This window comes from Acipenser ruthenus, chromosome 49, assembly GCF_902713425.1.
Source record: "Acipenser ruthenus chromosome 49, fAciRut3.2 maternal haplotype, whole genome shotgun sequence".
NCBI classification, from domain to species: Eukaryota; Metazoa; Chordata; class Actinopteri; order Acipenseriformes; family Acipenseridae; genus Acipenser; species Acipenser ruthenus.
In genome coordinates, this window is record NC_081237.1 from 1439233 (window position 1) to 1462436 (window position 23204).

Genomic DNA, 23204 nt, shown 5'->3' on the forward strand with positions numbered 1-23204 from the left:
AATCCAGATACAGCGTAAATATGTACAGTATGTGTTAACCACAAAACAGCTCAACTGTCTCCTTTAATATACAGTCACACATCCAAACAGTTATACTACACTTCAGTATCTTGGTGTATATTACATACAAAACATGTTCATAATGTAAAAAAAAAAATGTTCCCAGAAGGCAGGTACCTACATTTAATTGTTATTTTTTTTAAATATAAATTTGGAATCGGCAATTATTTTTTCTCATTTTCTTCCCAATTTGGAAAGCCCAATTATTTTTTATTTCAACCCGGCTCACCGCTGCCACCCCCGTGCTGATTCAGGAGAGACGAAGACGGACACACGTGTCCTCTGAAACGTGTGCCGTCAGCCGTCCACTTCTTTTCACTTGCAGGCCGCCATGCAGCCACCTCAGAGCTACAGCATCGGAGGACCATGCAGCTCTGGGCAACTTACAGGCAGGCCCGCAGGCGCCCGGCCAGTCTACAGGTGTTGCTGGTGCGCGGTGAGCCGAGGACACCCTGGTCAACCTAAGCCCTCCCCACCTGGGCGGCGCTTGACCAATTGTGCACCGCCCCCTGGGAACTCCTGTCCATGGTTGGCAGTGGAATAGCCTGGACTCGAACCGGTGACCTCCAGGCTATAGGGCGCATCCTGCACTCCACGAGGAGCGCCTTTACTGGATGCGCCACTCAGGAGCCCCTAATTCTTTTTAAAAAAAAAAGGCTAATACTGAAAAGATAAAAAAATAAAAAAATAGAATTTATGTCTGGCAAACTAAAGCCTTACCCCTTTTAAAGTAGGCCGCAATTCCATTGTTAAAACTGACCGTTAGTTATTTCTATGTGCCTGTTCACTTTGTTATCAACACTGATACTCATTTTGTTATTTAACAGGCAAAGAAGATTTTCATTTTCAGATATTAGAAAATTAAGAAAGAGTCTGGAATAAACTTCTAGTTTCTAGTTATTAAAAAAACTGAATGGATTTGAAACTAGAAGTTTTTCTTGTTATTTTTTAAATTGAATTCCACCCACCAGTTGAAAACGTTTTGAAAAATAATTCAGAAATTCGACAAAGGTATTGAATAAATACATCAGGAAACACATTTATTTGTACAATCTTTAAAATGTGTCTAATACCAGCCATGTTACTGTGTACACAGTTTAAAATGGGTAATTCCACGCCATCTCAACCAGAAAAGGGGCATTCTTTTTCCCGACCATCTCAGATTTTGCTAGAAAAATTCACCTGGGGGATTTCAGGCCCGCTGAGTTCAAAAATGCTAATCTTCCTTTTTTTTTTTTTTATATCCCCTTCGAGCTGTGACCTGGCAAAGGTAAACCTAAAGTGAAAAAGTGACCCTGACCAGAAAAATCACCTTATTCGACTCGTAATGAAGAGGGCTTTCAAGAAAAAAATACCAGGAGCACCTAACTCACTTTTGGCAGACAAGGGGTAAGTGACGAGTTTTATTTGAACTTCAGCCCAACCCTTTACCCTGTAGGGGATGCAGGTCCTAAAATGTTAGTATTGCTGTAAGAACCTTAGGGACCACTCTTCCGAATTTTGTGAAACACTTTTGGTTTCAAGTCCCCACACTGGTCATTAACCCCCTCTGAAATTTGAATTGTGGGTATTTCTACCAAGTTTAGGCCAAAATAACTCATGTGGGGATGAAAAAAATCAACCAAAGATATTTTTGGATAGACGTTGATGAGAACTGCAAGAATCAAGCAAAACATTTTGGTATCCACAGATTTTGGATTTTTGAAGTTGCATTTGTCATGCATTCAAGCATTGCTTATGGCCACTTTGGTGAGGCTAAAGTACTACATAGTCCTAAATGAACTGGCGTTACTCTTCAATTTTGCATTGTCTGGGGTTAGATCTAGTGTAGAAAGTGACAGGGTGTGCTCCAGTGGCACTAGCTTGGAGCTGAGAGATTATGAAATTGCGTGTGGAACTTAGATTTCTTTGTTACAGTGACACATTTGAAACTACCAAAACCTCAATTAGGTGCATTTTAAAAAATACAAAACTGATAAAAAAAAAACCCACAAAAAATAGATTACTAGGTAAACTTAAGGAACTAGGGGGGTTAACAACTTCCGGCATCACTAGAATTTCACGTCTACTCCTACTGGAACCGAACAAAAAATCTCAGTTCTTGTGACAAGTATATAACTACGCAGAAAGGAAAGGATATTAAACATTTTAAAGTGTGGTTGGCTAACAACTGCCATAGAAACCACACAACACAAAGTTCAGTAATCATCAAATTTAAAATGATTGCGGGCGTGAACTGGAACGGGGAGCAAGATTTTCTTCACAATGTTCTTCTTTCCTTGTGGTTTTTACAGGGTGTGGTGCCTACCTCGGGGGATAATTGACTGATTGGCCAACCATTCATGAGAAAGCCATCTGCTGCATTCTCAAGCTGGCCAATCAGTCAATGAAGCCTCCTGGGCAGGCACACCTGAAAGTCTTTGGAGTTTAAGTCTTCAGTGGCAGGGAACCTCTACCTTGCCACAATAGGCCAAGTCCTATTTCTTCAGGATGTGTCAGTTGCCAGTATGCATGGTGCCAGGACACTGGAGCACTGCATGGAGCAGTATTCAAAACCACATGACAACCACGCTGCACTGTCAAGATGGCGGAAGGCTTTTTTTTTTTGAACACCAGACCTCACAGCCAAAGGAAATTGTATTGAGATTGTAAACCGCATATGGTACGGTAAGCATGTGAGAAATGGTTAACCCCCCAAGCACATAAAGATTTGCCAAGATTATCAATTTTCTGTGTTTGAAGTTTTTAAAACACATCTAATTGAGGTTTTGGTAATTTCAAATGTGTTACTGTAACAAAGAAATCTAAGTTCCACACGCAATTTCATAATCTCTCAGCTCCAAGCTAGTGCCACTGGAGCACACCCTGTCACTTTCTACTCTAGGTCTAACCCCAGACAATGCAAAATTGAAGAGTAACACCAGTTCATTTAGGACTATGTAGTACTTTAGCCTCACCAAAGTGGCCATAAGCAATGCTTGAATGCATGACAAATGCAACTTCAAAAATCCAAAATCTGTGGATACCAAAATGTTTTGCTTGATTCTTGCAGCTCTCATCAATGTCTATCCAAAAATATCTTTGGTTGATTTTTTGGAGCCCCTACATGAGTTATTTCAACCTAAACCTGGTAGAAATACCCACAATTCAAATTTCAGAGGGGGTTAATGACCAGTGTGAGGACTTGAAACCAAAAGTGTTCCACAAAATTCGGAAGAGTGGTCCCTAAGGTTCTTACAGCAATACTAACATTTTAGGACCCGCATCCCCTACAGGGTAAAGGGTTGGACTGAAGTTCAGATAAAACTCGTCACTTACCCTCATCTGGCAACTTGTCAAAAGTCAGTTAGGTGCTCCTGGTATTTTTTTCTCTAAAGTCCTATTCATTACGAGTTGAACAAGGTGATACACATGATGGGAGCGTCTAAGCTGAGCCCTGGGTGATTTTCTAGTCAGGGTCACTTTTTCACTTTAGGTCGACCTTTGCCAGGTCCCAGCTCAAAGGGGAAATAAAAACATAAAAATAAAAAATCAGCATTTCTGAACTCAGTGGGCCCAAAAACCCCCAGGTGAATTTGTCTAGCAAAATGTGAGACGGTCGGGCAACGGCTCTGGTTGAGTTGGTACGGAATGACCCAAATGTGTGTACTACCAGCCATGTTACCGTGTACAGTTTAAAATGTGTGTACTACCAGCCATGTTACCGTGTACACAGTTTAAAATGTGTGTACTACCAGCCATGTTACCGTGTACAGTTTAAAATGTGTGTACTACCAGTCATGTTACCGTGTACAGTTTAAAATGTGTGTACTACCAGCCATGTTACCGTGTACAGTTTAAAATGTGTGTACTACCAGCCATGTTACCGTGTACACAGTTTAAAATGTGTGTACTACCAACCATGTTACCGTGTACAGTTTAAAATGTGTGTACTACCAGCCATGTTACCGTGTACACAGTTTAAAATGTGTGTACTACTAACCATGTTACCGTGTACAGTTTAAAATGTGTGTACTACCAGCCATGTTACCGTGTACAGTTTAAAATGTGTGTACTACCAGCCATGTTACCGTGTACAGTTTAAAATGTGTGTACTACCAGCCATGTTACCGTGTACAGTTTAAAATGTGTGTACTACCAGCCATGTTACCGTGTACACAGTTTAAAATGTGTGTACTACCAGCCATGTTACCGTGTACACAGTTTAAAATGTGTGTACTACTAACCATGTTACCGTGTACAGTTTAAAATGTGTGTACTACCAGCCATGTTACCGTGTACAGTTTAAAATGTGTGTACTACCAACCATGTTACCGTGTACAGTTTAAAATGTGTGTACTACCAGCCATGTACTGTGTACACAGTTTAAAATGTGTGTACTACCAGCCATGTTACCGTGTACAGTTTAAAATGTGTGTACTACCAGCCATGTTACCGTGTACAGTTTAAAATGTGTGTACTACCAGCCATGTTACCGTGTACACAGTTTAAAATGTGTGTAATGAATAAAGGGACTATTTCTCCTATCTTACACACATTTTCTTTTCAATCAGGAAGTGTGACTCATGTGCCTTACCAGATTTCAGGAGGTGGGGGAGGGAATTCCTCTGGGATTGCTTCGACATCGTCGTAAACGTCCTCTGAAAAGAAACACCTGCGTTACCAGGGAGACCACGAGTTCAAGGGCTGGGCCTCAGGGAATATTTATAGGTATGATAGTTTAGCAACAACAAGTTGCTGTGATGCACTGCACTGCTCAGAACCTTGGACAGCTGGGCGGGGCAATCGTGCTAAAGGTAATATTCAAAACAAGCAGAAATCAACGCAGAAAAAAGAAACATGGATTTTACTCTTGTTCAGTCCTGTGACAAAAAAAATAATGCACATAGTTTTAATTTAATGTAATTTTATTTAAATTAATAAATCTTGGAGTTGGAGGACATGACTGCAATTTCTGTAAATAATTACATCAGAGGAAAAAAACTGCACTTTACTGCAAAGTTTAGTAAAGGAAACTTGAGTGTTTTTATATATATAGTGCCGTGAAAAAGTATTTGCCCCCTGTCTGATTTTCTGCATTTTTGCACATTTTTCACATTGTATTTGGTCAGATTTTTTTGTGGATTGCAGTAGTATATAGAGGGAGTCTGAGAGAAAAAATGGCACCAAAGTTTGGTGCTTCTTTCATTTGTTTGGTGTGCAAGGTAATCAAACATGCAATCTTCAGATGTGAAAAAGTTATTGCCCCCCCGAGTTAACTCAACCCAGTTAAAGGGATAATTAGGATCAGCTGTTTGAGTACTTTGGTTAACAACCAGGCCTGATTTGGGCCAGCCCTGCCCAATATAAATCTGACTAACTTTGGCCCTTACCATCAGAGTGAAGTTGTCAGCACACAGGTTCTAGAGGCACATCATGCCACGAACAAAAGAAGTTCCTGAAGACCTCGGGAAAAAAGTTGTTGATGCCTATCAATCTGGAAAGGGTTACAAAGCCATTTCTAAGGCTCTGGGGCTCCACCGAACCACAGTCAGAGCCATATTGAGCCATAATGGAGAAAGTTTGGGACAGTAGTGAATCTTCCCAGGAGTGGCTGTCCTGCCAAAATCTCTCCAAGAGCAAGGCATAAAATCGTCCAGGAAGTCACAAAGAACCCTAGAACAACATCCAAGGATCTGCAGGCCTCTCTCGCCTCGGCTTAGGTCAGTGTTCATGACTCCACCATCAGAAAGACACTGGGCAAAAATGGGATTCATGGCAGAGTAGCAAGGCGGAAACCATTGCTCACTAAGAAGAACATGAATGCTCGTCTCAAGTTTGCCAAAAAGCACCTGGATGATCCTCAAGAGTTCTGGAACAATGTTCTATGGACATATTCACTTTAATGGTTAGAGCTGAAGACTGGGAGGCAGCAGTATATCTACATATTCTCACCAAGCAGTGCTGTGTTTTTAATTTTCTGTCCAATTTCGCTCCCTCACTGCGGCAATACCCCACAACAGCTCAGAAGAACTGAAGGTCACATTTTAAAATGTATATACATGCACTGAATTATCCTGATAAAGAAATACAATTGACTTCTTTTTTATGCATATTAAAATTAGATACTCACCATTATCTGCTTTTCGGTTGCTGTAAACAGAAACAGAAATAAATGTCAAACACAGAGTTTATATGTTTATTGTTAATAGAGGCTCCTGCAAGGAGTCCTGAAGCAAACCCCTCAGGGGTAGATGTACTAAAGTGTTGCGGCTGTCGCAATAGTAACAAACCAGTTGCAAACAAGTCAGAAGTCTAGAGTGAAATGTACTAAATGTACTAAACATATATAATATATATTATTTGATCTTATTGTATTGTATTTTTATAGAGGGCATGGGCAGTATTTACTGTAAATAGGCAGCTCATTAAAGAGTGGGGGACTGTACGTTACTGTTACAGTCACTAATGAGAAATTATGGTATCTAAATTATTTTTTGTGTGAAGTCTGTCAAGTTGCAAAACAAAAACATTGGATAATGTTTAATAAAAAATATGTATGTAGTTAAAGCATGATTTATACTATTGATATATTTATCTATTTGAGTTGTTTTATTAATGTGTATCTGTAATAAAACGACATTTGTGAAAAATAAAACGAAAAATTATAAAAAATAAATAAAAATAATTTCACAGGGCTCTACTTATGGCTAAAGGGAGGGGCTAGTGTGGGCAAAGGTATGCCATGGCTGGCTCATTCAAAAGCGAGGTGACAGACTAGTGAGCAGTTTGCTCAGAGGTCTGAAAGTTATAGTCTGTGCGCTCATGGTTTGATATTATAAATAGCTGGATTAAATTCCTATAGTTTTGTTTTGTTTGAACTGTTTCTTTTATTTATTTTTTGGTCCTGAAAATAAATATTTCATTTGCATTTCAATTGCTTCTCCTGTTCTGCTTCCTGCAATACATCAGCCACTGGACCACACTAGCTTACAGACTCTTTCATTATTAATAATAGTATTACTTTTTAGATTGGAAAATATTGCAGCTGTTTATATAAGCATCTGAAAAAAAAAACATTCCTAAAAAAAAACTACTCGATAGTTCCTACACTGAAACTAAACGGCTCAGATCGCTCACTTGAGTTGTAAAATATGTTCTACTTTTGTGCCATTTCCTTCATTCTTCACATTGCTCTTTAAAAATGGAAATGCAATCGCATTGCAGTTTATAAACTTGTGTTGCTGCTGACTGTTTCCCTCACCGGTGTCGTGGCAACCCCCCCCCCCCCCCCCCCCACTGTTTTCTGTGAAATACAATATTAATAGAAATGTATTCATCGCCGTGGTTTACAGTGAACTTTCGGTATTACAGATGTGTCATTTTAGACAGCAGACAGTATGTCCATTTCCTCACGTTACGTTGAAACGGACCACATAACATTTCTATTTTAATATTTTACACTGAATCGTGTGATATGAATATGCTAGTAATAACACATAGTTAAGCAATCATCGGTTTAATCTATATAGCTTATTCATTGTCATGGTTTGATGTTAACTTTTGGTATTACAGATGTAATGTACATTTTAGACACATGTTCATACATCATGTTCTGCACAGCAGAAGGCCTACTGGCTGAAACGTCCTGCATTATATATTTTTAAACATTTAAATAATGAAACCGTTTGTGTACATCCAAAACAACCTTTTCATTTTTTTCTACTGTATACTGTATTTACTTACTATGTCTTATTACAAACGTATTGGTATCACATGGACTAACTGCAACTTCAACACACAGGGCAGTACTGCCACTCACTCAAGTGTGGCTTTATATTGCGTAATTAACTTTAGTAAGCTATACTTTATATTATATTGTGTTTGTGGTTCTAGAGCATTTTGGTGCCATACATACATATCATCTTTAAATAGTTTTTATAAGATTTGTAACATTTGTAATTTTCTGGTGGGACTCGCTTACATGGCAGTTAGATACAGTAAAGAAGGCGCTCCGCTAAACGCTTGCTTCTTTGTATTTTGCAGGTGCAGTGTTTCAGGTGTGCACGATGGGCCCATGTCAGCTGCGTCAGCACAGGTGAAAGTGCCAAGGACCTCAAAAACATGGCTGTTGAGTTTATATGTGCCAATGTAGCCTCAATATTGACAGAAATATTTTGTTTTATTATCCTATAAAACCATAAGAAATTAAAAATGAGAACCATCTTTTTTTATGTTTATATATATTAGATAATGGCACCAGTACCGAACCCTGTACTTATTAAAATTGTTACTGTTAGAGTTACATAAATAAATGTTAAGTTTTACAACTTATTTGTGTCTGTTCTTTACATATAAAAATGGTTCAATATAGTTCATAACTGATTAGAAAAGGTAGGCAAGGGGGAAGGAGGGTGGGATATAGGTGTGTGGAGTTCATCATTCTACGAAGAAACCATATAACAGGTAATCTTCGTCTTCTTGCCTCGTATGATGGACTCCACACACCGAGTGAACTCTGCCATAGGAAGTGACAAAGGGTGGTAGTTTAGATATCAGTGCCCGAAGCCACAGAGAGTACTGAGTGAGCAAAGGTTGGCTGAGAAGAAGACACATTTAAGTTATAATATTTTATGAAGGTCTCGGAAGAGGCCCACATAGCTGTATTGCAAATGGTTGAATTGGGACTGATTTGAATTGTGCCCATGTAGTAGCCACCCTCTCACTGAGTGTGCTTTTACAGGTCCTGTGTATTGCCAATTTCTTGTCCACGTTATAACAGAACTCGATGCAAGATGTAATCCACCTAGAGATTGTCTGTTTAAAGACAGGGTTGCCTTGAGCTTGTGAGCTAAAAGCTACAAAAATATGTCCTGATCGTCTTTTTTTGATAATCCTATGAATACAGAAATTCAGCTGTCTCGCCTCTGATTTTAATTTGTGTGGTCTTCGGAAAAAATAAGGAAAAGTTTTTGATTTGTTCTCGATGGAACTGTGTTACCACTTCTGCAGACAATCTTGTCCCTGAACATCTGAGAATCTGAGAATAGAGTGCATCAATGCCCAGTGCTTGCAGCTCATCTGTCCTTCTTGCTGATGTTACTGCTACCAAGAATACAGTCTTCCATGTCAGGGATTTCTGGTCGTATGTTGCCATGGGTTCAAACGGTGGTCCCAAGAGTCTATTCAGTACTAGACTGAGGTTCCATTGAGGAACGATATGTTTCTTTGGGGGCCTTAAGTGGTTAACCCCCTGAGAAATCTGGACACCGCAGGGTGCGAACCTACCAGGTGATCTTCCCACCCTGGTAAAATACTAGATATTGCAGCGATATACACCTTGATGGAGGATAGTGCAAAACCCAAGTGGAACAGGTGGCCCAGTAAGATAAAAATGTTGGTAGATTTATATCTGTGTGGTACAAAGATTTTGAGTTGCACCAAAGAATGAATTCCTTGCCGGTATAGGATTGAAATGTAGATGTTTTTTTTTTTTTTTTTTTTTTTTTTTTAAGTATCAACATTACGATTAAATGCCAATAAAAAAATTCAAGAAAATATACAAAAATTCTGGCAAGGAGGCATACTGTGGCAGTACACCGGCAATTGCGACTTTTACAATTGCATCAATTCGTTCAGAACTTTTGGAAGCATGTTTTAAACAGTCGCAATTGTTGCTGGCATTTCCCAGTCCGCTTTTTCTCGTGCGTTGCCAGTTGTGCTCAATGCATTGTCCTGTATACTATATAGGCCTACTGTACATATATATATTTTTCATATTTTATTGTATTTTTTTTTAATCCGACAACATATGTTGGACAATTTAGCGAGGGGCTACTGTATGATTATGAAAAGCTTTTTGATAGAAACACATTTTTTATTTATTGAAGGTGGGGGCCTGTGATGGAGAAAGAATGAATCTTGGTTATAAATCTCCCTCCTGACCTGTGCGGGCGCTGTGTAAAGAGAACAGTGTGCCCCGGACTGGATGGTTTGGCAATTCATTCCAGGGAAAGGTGGAAGTCGGCCATCTAGAAAGGGGGCGGAGCCACAGTACACCAAGTCATCGCCCCAGATGGGAGGCGTTGTGGCAATCGCGGATTGGAGGAAAAGCGATTGCACTCTCTAATCAAGGGGGCGTGACTGAAGGTACAAAAGATGATGTGGCAAAGCGAACTGTTCCTTTGTTATGGTTGCGAAAGAACCTCTGAAGGACTGCAAAATAAATGTGAGTGTTTGTTTGCTTGTCGTTCTAATTGTACTCAATTGTCACTGTTAGACGGCTAACATGATCCGGGAGCTAAAGGCCAGCACCAAACCCGGACAGCACTGCACTACAGTTCACTATTAATTATATTTCACCACTTGCACATTAGCACTCACTCTTGACTTGTGATCGTGTTTGTGTTCTTTGTGTGTTTGTACTGTTATTATTATTTCGAGACTGAACCCTGTGATTTTAACTTTGCAGTACACATAGTGTATTGCCAATTACTATTATTTATGATTGCCAAACGACCAGGATTATAAATAAACGGATTGTTTGGATCGTTAACTTTGTTGTTTGTCATTGTTTGAGCATTGCATCACCTCTACACCTCTGCACTGCAAACCACTTTGCCACAGGGCCCCACTATAGAATCTGATGGGATTAAACTGCCTTTCGTTACTTATTTTAAAAAAAATACTAGAGATCTCGCTAAAAAGCCCCAACAAATATTTAATTTAGTATATTGCGGCTCTCTTTATTAACATCATTTCTCAGTACATACGACAAAATGTATACTTTGCAGTATGTTTGCGCTGCAACTGGAACATCTCAGTACATCTACCCCTCAGTCTGTCCAGCAGGAATATGGCTGCTATATAAGGTCAGAGGACAATGTCTTAGGCAAGAAAACATCTGGCAGACAGTGTCGACAGAACAATGCAAATAGGAAGTCAGAGTATGCCAGTGAGATCTATTCCCTGCCACAGCTGTGAAGTCAGAATTAGAGCAATCAGTATGACGGAAAAGTTGAGGATCATGACATTCACCAACAGTATTACAGACTAGTATAGAAAAAAGAGTTAGCAGTGAAGCCGATCACGTGCATGACGCTAGAACTAAAAGAGTTAGCAGTGAAGCCGATCACGTGCATGACGCTAGAACTAAAAGAGTTAGCAGTGAAGCCGATCACGTGCATGACGCTAGAACTAAAAGAGTTAGCAGTGAAGCCGATCACGTGCATGACGCTAGAACTAAAAGAGTTAGCAGTGAAGCCGATCACGTGCATGACGCTAGAACTAAAAGAGTTAGCAGTGAAGCCGATCACGTGCGTGACGCTAGAACTAAAAGAGTTAGCAGTGAAGCCGATCACGTGCATGACGCTAGAACTAAAAGAGTTAGCAGTGAAGCCGATCACGTGCATGACGCTAGAACTAAAAGAGTTAGCAGTGAAGCCGATCACGTGCGTGACGCTAGAACTAAAAGAGTTAGCAGTGAAGCCGATCACGTGCATGACGCTAGAACTAAAAGAGTTAGCAGTGAAGCCGATCACGTGCGTGACGCTAGAACTAAAAGAGTTAGCAGTGAAGCCGATCACGTGCGTGACGCTAGAACTAAAAGAGTTAGCAGTGAAGCTGATCACGTGCATGACGCTAGAACTAAAAGAGTTAGCAGTGAAGCCGATCACGTGCATGACGCTAGAACTATTTATATTTCTGCAAAAAAAGCTTTGTGGCACATCTTCACAGAAAGTTATAGATTTTATCAATAAAGGCTCAGCATCTTAGTATTTGTCTATAAGTTTAACTGAAAAGGTTTTGTTGAGGATTGTATATTCATTTTCACAATAATTTTAGCATTCATTTTCCACTATTAAACTAACTGTAGCTAATAGAATAATCATGTAAATCTCACCTGTTTTGTTCTTCCATTAGCTACATTAGTCTAAAATGTGCAGTTTTGAAAAACAAAAACACGTTATAGCAAACTTGTATTTTCATTTTATCTGGTACTACTTTAGGTTGAAGGAAGTTCTCGGTTTCCTTGATTTTTTCTCAGGTCATTTGTTACACTTGCACTTCCCTGGTCACTTAACCACAGCAGTGTCTTCTGAGTCACGTTATTGGCTGAAAGCATGTCAGTCGATAGGGGAAGCAGCTGGTTGGTTTATGACAAGAAAGAAGCTATTGGAGGGGTGGGGACAATTTTACCCTCCAGGTGAACTGACCACGGAAGTGCAACATTAACGGAAAGCATTGCTTGTAAACAGAGATTTATTTACTAAATGTATTACCATATATAATGTTATAAATTAAAATACACAAGTTTCTTTCAAAATTGCAAATTTGAGACAACAAATGGAAGTTCACAACAGTGAATTATTTTGTTAGTAACAATCACTATGCGAGCCGGGCTGAGAGAGACAATCACTGTGAGAGTCAGGCTGAGAGAAACAATCACTATGTGAGTCAGGCTGAGAGAGACAATCACTGTGTGAGTCAGGCTGCAGAGAGACAATCACTGTGTGAGTCAGGCTGCAGAGAGACAATCACTGTGTGAGTCTGGCTGCAGAGAGACAATCACTGTGTGAGTCGGGCTGCAGAGAGACAATCACTGTGTGAGTCGGGCTGCAGAGAGACAATCACTGTGTGAGTCAGGCTGCAGAGAGACAATCACTATGCGAGCCGGGCTGCAGAGAGACAATCACTGTGAGAGTCAGGCTGCAGAGAGACAATCACTTTACCCACAGTGTGTTGTGTTGTGCAATGCAGTGCCCGCTGATAGGCCTGTCAGGGTGTAGGGTGTAGGGTTTACCTGCTCATTTGCTCCGAGGAGCCCACATCATCGTAGAAATCCTCATCCTGCACGGGCCCCGAGGAGGACTCGAGCACCCGGCTTCGGCCCTGGCTCTGAATCTTCCGCTTCACTTCCTCATAATCCACGTCCACGCTGGTGTTGTTAATGTAGCCGTCTGTCCGGGAAAAGCAACATTCATGACAAATACAAAATACTATGAAATAAAAATAAAGCAGTCATTAAAACTAAATACAAATGTTTGGTAAAAGCTGACACCTGGCTGTTCACAATAATCAGTTATTTCTAAATATTAGGGCTGTGAAGATACTTTATCTTGTTTTTTTTTTTTATTGCTGGCAGTTATTAAATGAAACCAAACAAGCTATAAAAGAATGTGTTAATCTGATGGGAGTCTGCATTGCAAAAATATTATAATGCAATTACACATAAAAAGTTAACAAGGTTCAGAAGCACAAAACCCTTCACTCACAGGTTCCGTCGAATGTTCGGGCAAGCCACTTTCCTTCAGGATTGTTCTTCACCCTCACGATCTCCACGATCTCTCCCTGCTTGACGTACAGATCGTTCTTTCCTCCACGACAGTCCACCCTAACCTTCGCTGAGTGAATGACCTCCACTGAACCTGTCAGCTACACAGACACAACAGGATGCTTATTTCATTTAGAATATACAAGCCCTGTGGAAGACTGTAAAACAGAATCTTGACAAGAACTTGAAGCTGTAAGAACAAGTACATAATCTCAATGATACTGTCATTCTTGCCAGCCAGTAGCTTGTATTGCAGGCATTTCACATCCCTCTCAGATGAAAAGAATCCAGTGAGGAGCAACCAGACTAATCCCAGGGCTAAAGGAATGAGTTACAAAGATGAAAACGGAATCAAATGAGCAGAGAACAAGGGGAACTTGATTGAAGTCTTTAAAAAGGAGCACAGGAAGCAAGATCAGAGGACTGATTTAAAGCACTATTGTATTTTGCCTACAAGTGACGTCCAAAAATGAAACATTTACTATGGAAGTTGTTTCACCTTTAATGGAACTACCACAGGGTATATTTTCAGAGCTTGTCTATTGACACATTATTATTTTTCTCATGCATATCACATTTTATGTAAGCCCTCTTGTTTTGAGGCTGATTTTAAGGCACATTTTTCTACTTTGCAGCCATTTTGCCATAATGCCATCTTAGAGCTTCAGTGATCAGCATGTTGTAGAGCATTATGAGACATGATAAATATTAAAACATGATATTGTTCAACAATGGTGCTCACTTGTATGGAACACAAATGTATATTCCCTTCATGCAGTGGCTCATTAAGGACAGCGGAAAAAATAAATAGAAATGTGTTCTGTCATGATCATGGGATACATTCTCTCAGGATTTCGACATTTCAAACCGTTATGTTGAGATCACAAGATAAATTATTTAATGTATTTTTACCATGCCCTCAATGAGCCATGTACCATTTTTAAAACAGTTTATGTGAACTCCCCGGGTTACGAGAAGTTGCCCTGCCAAGACTTGGAGAAAATATATGCATTATAGAGTACAGCAAAGATAGGAAACCTTTTTTTATTTCGATTGCCCTATTATTTTACCCCCGGTTTTCCAATTCTGTTCCCTCACGGCAGCAATTCCCCATCACAGTGCAGGAGAAATGGAGGTCAACAGGTGTCATCCAATCCCACGACCAAGCCAACTGCCTCTTTACACCCAGGAACTTGAGCTACCAGCCCTGCCCTGCCCTGCCCTGCCCTGCCCTGCCCTGCCCTGCCCTGCCCTGCTTGAGCTCACCAGGTGCCTGGCTATTGAGGGTTGCTGTAACCTGTGGGAGCACCAGTGCCAATGTGATGCACCCCAAAGCAAAGACTGGCAACTTTGTAAAGCCAGGAACCCACGCTCTCCTGACTGTATGACTCTCTCTGCACACCACGCGACGGTGAGCAACTCAGGGATCCCAACAAAGATAGGAAACTTAACATGCTACAAATATACATCCACTGAGTGAAGGATTTGAAAGGTATGGTTATTCAGAGTGCTTTCCTACCTTGAATTTCTTCCTGAACTCGCTTTCTCGTTTCTGCCTCTCTTTCATTTCTTTCTTGTCGAGCTCCTGCTGCCGCTTCAGTTCCTTCTGTCTCTTCTTGTTGTCTCCCGCTTTGTGGTGCTGGGTCTCCGTGCTGAAGGAGGAGGAGAGGGACAGTCAACAAGCTCACAAATGGAGTGTATTAGAATAACTTTGGTTTTGATAAAGGTATGGTAAAGCATATTAAAAACCATTGTAAACTATGGTAAATTTATACCATGGGTAAAGCCTGGGAAAACTGCAAAATAACTGGTAAAGTTTTCTAAGGGTACCAGGAGAACATGCCCTACACCACTGCGATGCCCCACAGACAGGTCCTAATAAAGTGGCCTGGCAGTGTGTTTGTACAGACAGACGCCCCCATACTATACAGGTTTAGATATTGTTAATAACTTTGTTTCATCACAATCGGATATGCAGTTCAGAGCTTTGTGAACAGGGCCCAGTAACCCAGCAATGAGATGAAGCCAATGAAAGCCTTACCTGTCAACCTCTTCATAGATCTCACTGCCATCGCTGTCCTGTACAGAGAAAGCAATGTGCTCAGTTTTATTAACAGCTGGATCAGGGAATATTCATCTTTAAAAAGCAACTTGGCAGGGGTCTGAATTATCAGAGTCCCTTATCGAATGTATTCTTCTTCAAGTTCACTTTTTATATCTGTATCAGTCATCACATCCCAGGGACTTTTTAAAAGTCAGAAGCTTAGAAAGTTTAGAGCTATGTTTCCCAAAGTGGGGGTCGCGACCCAAATACGGGTCAATGCAAGGTTTCTGATGGGTCGCCAAACAATCCACAAAATATGAAGTTTAGTGCACACTATTAAGATTTTGTTTCTGTGCTTATATTCCAAATAAATATAATTTGCATATAAATCATAAGCAGTAATTATGTAAAAAATGTATTTTTTTATCACCAGTCTTCTGCTTTAAATATGAACCGGAAAATAATGCATAAGAGGACATTTTATTTGCGTTTACTTGTGATTTTGAAAACAGGTGTTCAAATGGATGCAAAACGAAAAATGTCTAATCCTACTTGCAGCTCAAAGAAACAAGAAATTCTCAGAATTACATAAGAACATAAGAACATGAGAAAGTTTACAAACGAGCTTGTTTGGTTGTTAGTAGCTTATTGATCCCAGAATCTCATCAAGCAGCTTCTTGAAGGATCCCAGAGTGTCAGCTTCAACAACATTACGGGGGAGTTGGTTCCAAACCCTCACAATTCTCTGTATAAAAAAGTGCTTTCTATTTTCTGTTCTGAATGCCCCTTTATCTAATCTCCATTTGTGACCCCTGGTCCTTGTTTCTTTTTTCAGGTCGAAAAAGTCCCCTGGGTCGACACAGTCAATACCTTTTAGGATTTTGAATGTTTGAATCAGATCGCCGCGTAATCTTCTTTGTTCAAGACTGAATAGATTCAATTCTTTTAGCCTGTCTGCATACGACATGCCTTTTAAACCCGGGATAATTCTGGTTGCTCTTCTTTGCACTCTTTCTAGAGCAGCAATATCCATTTTGTAATGAGATGACCAGAACTGAACACAATATTCTAGATGAGGTATTACTAATGCATTGTAAAGTTTTAACATTAATTCCCTTGATTTAAATTCAACACTTTTCACAATATATTCGAGCATCTTGTTGGCCTTTTTTATAGCTTCCCCACATTGTCTAGATGAAGACATTTCTGAGTCAACATAAACTCCTAGGTCTTTTCATAGATTCCTTCTTCAATTTCAGTATCTCCCATATGATATTTATAATGCACATTTTTATTGCCTGCGTGCAGTACCTTACACTTTTCTCTATTAAATGTAATTTGCCATGTGTCTGCCCAGTTCTGAATGCTGTTTAGATCATTTTGAATGACCTTTGTTCTTCCTATTTTGTGTCATCTGCAAATTTAACAAGTTTGCTTACTATACCAGAATCTAAATCATTAATGTAGATTAGGAATAGCAGAGGACCTAATACTGATCCCTGTGGTACACCACTGGTTACCTCGCTCCATTTTGAGGTTTCTCCTCTAATCAGTCCTTTCTGTTTTCTACATGTTAACCACTCCCTAATCCATGTGCATGCATTTCCTTGAATCCCTACTGCGTTCAGTTTGAGGATTAATCTTTTATGCGGGACTGTCAAAAGCTTTCTGGAAATCTAAATAAACCATTGTCGATGTTGCATCCTCAAGAAAGTCAAGTAGGTTAATTAGACACGATCTCCCTTTCCTAAAACCATGCTGACAGGATACTGTTACCATATAGGTCATATAGGTCATTTTCCATTTTGGATCTTATTATAGTTTCCATAAGTTTACATATAAGAGAAGTCAGGCTTATTGGTCTGTAGTTACCTGGTTCGGTTTTGTCTCCCTTTTTGTGGATCGGTATTATGTTTGCAATTCTCCAGTCTGTCAGTACAACCCCTGTGTCAAGAGACTGTTGCATGATCTTGGTTAACTTCTTATATTAACTTCGGTTTTTCTTACATTGGAAACGAGGATGGTCCGACTACTCATCGTGTCATTTGTTGTGTAGTACTGGCTAACGAAGCCTTAAGCTATCCAAATGGCATCTTGAGACACAGCATCCAGAAGCTGATCAATTAGCTGAACAGCAAACGTTCTTAAAAAAATCAGTCACTGTCTCAGAGAAGGAGATGAATGTGTCCTACCTGGTTACAATGTATATAGTGCAAAAAACTGCACACAATTGCTGAGAAACTAATATTACCAGTGGGAATCGACATGAAATCCTGGGCACCAGTGCTGCAGAAAAGTTAAAAGTAATTTGCTTTCTACACCGTGGAGCTCTGGCCTGTAAGAACATGTCTGATGAAATTCATGCTGTTTTAAATGCAGCAGTTAAGGTTGAGACCGGTGCTTTAAACGCATGAGGCTTTTAGGCTTTGTGCTGTGAATTAGGAGCCGATCATGAACAGCTATTAATGCACACTGAAATACATTGGCTTTCCCATGGGAAGATGCTGCAGCATCTGTTTGAGCTTCAAAAAGGGTGCATTCATTCCTCACTGAAAAAAGCACCCCTTGCCGATTATACTGATGACAATAATTGGCTTCTTTAGCTGGCATACCTTGCGGATTTATTCACTTACCTAAACGAATTACATTTAGTAATGCACGGAAAAGGTGGAAAAGCTGCAACTGTGGCAGAAACGAATGATAGAATGCCGTTAGGAAATCTTTCTACTTCTGTCTGAATTTATTGAAAAAAACGAGGAGTTGATTGGTTAAGTATTTAAGTTAAAATATCGAATAGTGAATAATTTGGGGTCGTGGGTTCATTATTCCTGTTTTCAATTGGGTCACAAGCTGGTACACCAGAGTGCAACCACTAACCTGTCCCCAGGCAACATGTATTTATTTATTTATGTATTGCATTTATATAGCGCTTTTTATACAAAAGTATCGCAAAGCACTGTACAGTACATAGCAGAAAAAAACAACAAACCACAATACATTTGTATAGCATGTCACACATACACCTGCCACAATCAGACCATTTAAATAACATATTTAAATAACAGTATACACTGTTATATGGTGGCAATACAATAGCTCTGATTGACTGGAATTACTTGGTTAGTATCATGCACTTTAACAGTGATATCACAAGGGAATTCTTACCTCATCTCCTTGATTAGACCCTTGGTTGTTCCAGGAATCTGAAAACAAACGCACTTTTAGTTCAACATATTTTGATTCATTAGCTAACAACCAGTTCTGTAGCAGGTCCTCCTGGGCTAGAGACTGGGAGAAAACCCTGGAACTGGGTAAAGCGTTGATGGACACAGATGGTACTGGAACAAATCCACTCACTGAAGCCAACTTCAATTATAGACACCAGGCTACGGAAGTTGACCAAGATCTATTTGCTGTCTCTGTGATATAAGATCAGGGGTTAGGGGTGTGTGCAATGCTGTTCTCCCTGGAGACCTGGCTGTCTCTGTGATATAAGATCAGGGGTTAGGGGTGTGTGCAATGCTGTTCTCCCTGGAGGCCTGGCTGTCTCTGTGATATAAGATCAGGGGTTAGGGGTGTGTGCAATGCTGTTCTCCCTGGAGGCCTGGCTGTCTCTGTGATATAAGATCAGGGGTTAGGGGTGTGTGCAATGCTGTTCTCCCTGGAGGCCTGGCTGTCTCTGTGATATAAGATCAGGGGTTAGGGGTGTGTGCAATGCTGTTCTCCCTGGAGGCCTGGCTTAATGGAACAGTTAAGATCATTGTGCACCTCTACGTGCAATTACCTAAACACCTTGAAGCTTCATTGGTTGGAGCTCGTACTGCTCAGAAAACCCTGTGGGTTTCATGTTCTATTTTGATAGGCTGCTTTGGGAGATCTCATTAAAGAAGACTAGTGAAGGGGGTTAATGATTGGAGTTCAGGCTTGATCTGAGGGATGTTAGATGGGCAGGATAATAAAGGAGCATGGCCAACACAAAGCAGTTTCCAGCCAGTAGTGTTCAATAGCGTAATCTGTCAGGTGTTTCACCCGAGACAATATTTCAAACACAGCACAGAAACCCAGACCAGAGGAGGGAGACAGTAAGTGGAAATTAAGTGGAGACTATAAGAAACTACGTCAAGTAGACAACAACATTGGGAAGAGCACGTAAGCCCACTCCATGCCTAGACAAGGCTGTGATTGTGGTTGATGATAAGGAGGAGGGGGGGTTAGAAATGACTCAGAACTTGATGATAGAGTAATTGAACTCCCCCCCAGCTGTGATGAACAGCAAGCCTGGGAGATCCCTTGACTGCTGGTCAGTAGCACAGTCCTGTACCTTGCTTGATGGTTGGGGGGGGGGGGGGGGGGGACTCTGTGGGTCAGTAGCACAGTCCTGTACCTTGCTTGGCGGGCAGGGGGGGCGGTGACTGTGGGTCAGTAGCACAGTCCTGTACCTTGCTTGATGGTTGGGTGGGGGGGGGGGGGGCGGTGACTCTGTGGGTCAGTAGCACAGTCCTGTACCTTGCTTGGCGGGCAGGGGGGGGGGGGGGGTGACTCTGTGGGTCAGTAGCACAGTCCTGTACCTTGCTTGGCGGGCAGGGGTGGGGGGGCAGGGAATGGCGGGACGAAATCCACGTCGTCGTATGTGTCCTGCTCTTCTTCCGCAGGCCTGTGAAATCAGAGACAGTCTTGGTTGAGAATTCTGAAATAACTGTCACTTACAGGTATAATGCAAAAGGGTTATAAAGAAAGCATTCTTTCCCCACAGGTTATTAAAAGTTCAGCAGGGATCATAGCCACAAGCCTAGCGGCTGAAAACCATTTTAGGTAGCCTTAGTTCAGTATCCCACAAGGGCTTTTTGCATCATCAATGTGTGACTAAAGGTTAGAGAGTGAGACTAATTGAATTATTTGTCTCACCTTCAAGTAATTGTAGCTAACAAAATAGTTGAGCGGAGGTGAAATGACTCAAGAATTGAGAATAAGGCACAAAAACTTTCTTTTAACCAAAAGTACGACTTTAAAATGAAAAAAAAACATGTGTGCTATATCATATGTTCCAAATTGGGTAGAAAATAAGAAAAATAATTGGCAATTCCAAATTAAAAATAAAAAAAAAGTTTACATTTGAGACCTATGTAAGCAATAGAGGTGCAAAACAGGGACGGTGTATGGAATTATTTTGTTAGCTAAAATGATTAAGATGTGTACAGTACAATGGATCTATCATCAGACTCCAGCCATGCACCTGGATCTAGTTTGCTTCTAAAGCCACACTCTCGCCTCTGCAGATTATACCTGCCAATAAGAGATTTGTCTAAGAGGTCTTCATCCACATCAACTTGCCTGATTGCATCAGCTCAATAACTGAGCAAGGTCAGGAAAACCAGCTACGGCACTAGGGGGTGCTCTTCTCTTCCCTCTCAGCATTTCATAAAGCGTGCCTGTCGTAGACTTCCACTCACTTTGTAACTCTCAAATGTGCAGTTTTGAAAGAAACACACGTAATAGCAAACATGTGTTGTATTTACATTTTAAAACATCTGGTACTACAGTAGGTAAAATAAAGCTCCCAGTTTAGCCTTGCCTTGCCTTGCCTTGCCTACTGTCAGGAAAGAAGGCCTGAAGGGGTGGGGACAATTTCACTTCCCAGGTAAAATGACTGTGATAGCGCAGACTAAAGAAAAGAGATTCATTCAAGCAAGTGCATTACCAGATATTGTTTTAAAATGAAAAAAAAACTGTTTTCTACAACACGTTTCTTTGAAAACGGGACCTCCTCTATAGTGAATGGATGTCTCTGATGGGGAGAGTGTAAGCAGTTATTTTGTTAGCCACAGTCACTTTGCGGGTTTGAAAGAGGAAGGCTGCTGAGTGCCGGCACTTAGGATTCTCCAGACAAGCTCAAAGCAGCTCAAAGCCGGCAAAGACAGATTTAAAGAGAATTGTAATAACTCAATATTGTAGAAACAGGACTCAACCCCTTACAATGATTGTGAAAAAAATAAATTAAAATGACTTTTAAAGCTACTGAGCATATGAATAAACAGATTGTTTTGAACAAACTGACTTTAAAGAGATGTAAAGATAAAGTGTGTGTGTAGAGCTATGCGGAACGCTGGAGATCGTTACACTGTTCATCCGGTGCATGCCTATAGTCATGCTTTTGCAAATACAAAGGAAAGAAGCTGCTGCAACATTTCAAACTGCACGCATGCATATCAGTCTTACATGCTACCAAAGCACTCCGAGAAAGAAGAACTAGAGCAATCACAGCACACCAAACCGATACCCCATTCGCACTGAACAGTATAACACCACTGCACCAGCAAATATCCTCCTAAAATACCCTCCTAATTCTCACATATCTATTTTATGATTTTTACTTTTAGTTCTTACTATTAACTTTTTTTCTTCTCTTTTCCATTCTTGCCTGCGTAACTAACTAGCCACTCTGAAACCTGCAAGCTTAGTGTCCTGTTTGTGGATAATTATCACTCACATTCCCCTTAAGAAACCATTCATTCACACAATCTGGGAGTATGTGAAATCAAAACCATACCACCATCTGAAGACATTTAAAAAGACACATATTAAAAATATTTGTCATTTAACTTATTCAGTTTATTTTACTATTTCTAACTTAAACAGGCTCTGCCTAGTTACTACCATTACAGAGCAACTTGAGCTGTATAGTTATCTGTGGTGGACTCATTCTTATATACACAGCACACTTTCTATTCCAAATACTATCATCCGAGCCACACTATAACATTCAGTCGGATAGCAGGTGTCAAATATCAGAATTCTACTGAAGTGTGTAAAACAGGGGCCCTCAATCCTAGAATTCTACTGAAGTGTGTAAAACAGGGGCCCTCAATTCTAGAATTCTATTGAAGTGTGTAAAACAGGGGCCCTCAATTCTAGAATTCTATTGAAGAGTGTAAAACAGGGGCCCTCAATTCTAGAATTCTATTGAAGAGTGTAAAACAGGGGCCCTCAATTCTAGAATTCTATTGAAGTGTGTAAAACAGGGGCCCGCAATTCTAGAATTCTATTGAAGTGTGTAAAACAGGGGCCCTCAATTCTAGAGTTCACTGCAATGTACATCCATTCATTGTGTCTCAGATTTGCAGTTTTGAAAGATACAAATATTTTAGCAAACATACATTTTCTACTACACTCGGTAAAGAAAGCTCTGTTTACTAGCCATGCTTATAGTATATCTTGCACTTCCTGGGTCATTTCACCTGATGATAAAATTGTCCCCACTGGCTTCCTTCCTGTCAGTAACCAATCAGCTACTTTCCCTGTTGAAGGACATCTTTCATCTGGTAACATACTAGTTTTACCCAGAAAACACTGCTGAGGTGAAATGATCCAGGAAGTTTCTCATATTTCCTGTGAAAAAGACAAAACAACTGAAAGTCCTTTAAACTGAAGTAGTGTCAGACATTGGTCCTTATTCTCTAATCTGCAGTAAATGAGCAGAATTACCACGTGGCAGGGGGAAGCCACACTGCGCGCAAAAATCAAGCAGCGGTCGCTCTATTCACGAAGCTAATAATATGCACAAATAAAGCGAGCCAAATGATTTATTTGCAAGCTGTCAGGTCGCTCGGAATTCAGCACCAGGTTTACACACGCTGTATTATAGTGCTTATCAATAGTATCTTTTCTTAGATGATCCAAAGACACATTACATTAATCATACACTGCAAACTAATACATCAACAATAGCTAAACAACCATTTTAAACTTCCCGCCTCTGACTCGGATGTCACGTCATTGTACAGTATGAGG

The 23204-nt window shown here is 40.4% G+C and overlaps 1 protein-coding gene across 1 annotated transcript in view; it reads right to left on the minus strand.

Moving 5' to 3' along the window:
• LOC117401292 (FYN-binding protein 1-like) overlaps positions 1 to 23204 on the minus strand; it is a 71937-nt gene that overhangs the window by 19625 nt on the left and 29108 nt on the right. The window contains exons 4-11 of the mRNA XM_059015151.1: positions 19985 to 20070; positions 18582 to 18619; positions 15414 to 15451; positions 14892 to 15024; positions 13314 to 13473; positions 12842 to 12998; positions 6173 to 6192; positions 4637 to 4700 (exon numbers count right to left, since the gene is read on the minus strand). Coding sequence (XP_058871134.1) covers positions 4637 to 4700; positions 6173 to 6192; positions 12842 to 12998; positions 13314 to 13473; positions 14892 to 15024; positions 15414 to 15451; positions 18582 to 18619; positions 19985 to 20070 — 696 coding nt within the window. The remainder of the gene's footprint in view (positions 1 to 4636; positions 4701 to 6172; positions 6193 to 12841; positions 12999 to 13313; positions 13474 to 14891; positions 15025 to 15413; positions 15452 to 18581; positions 18620 to 19984; positions 20071 to 23204) is intronic.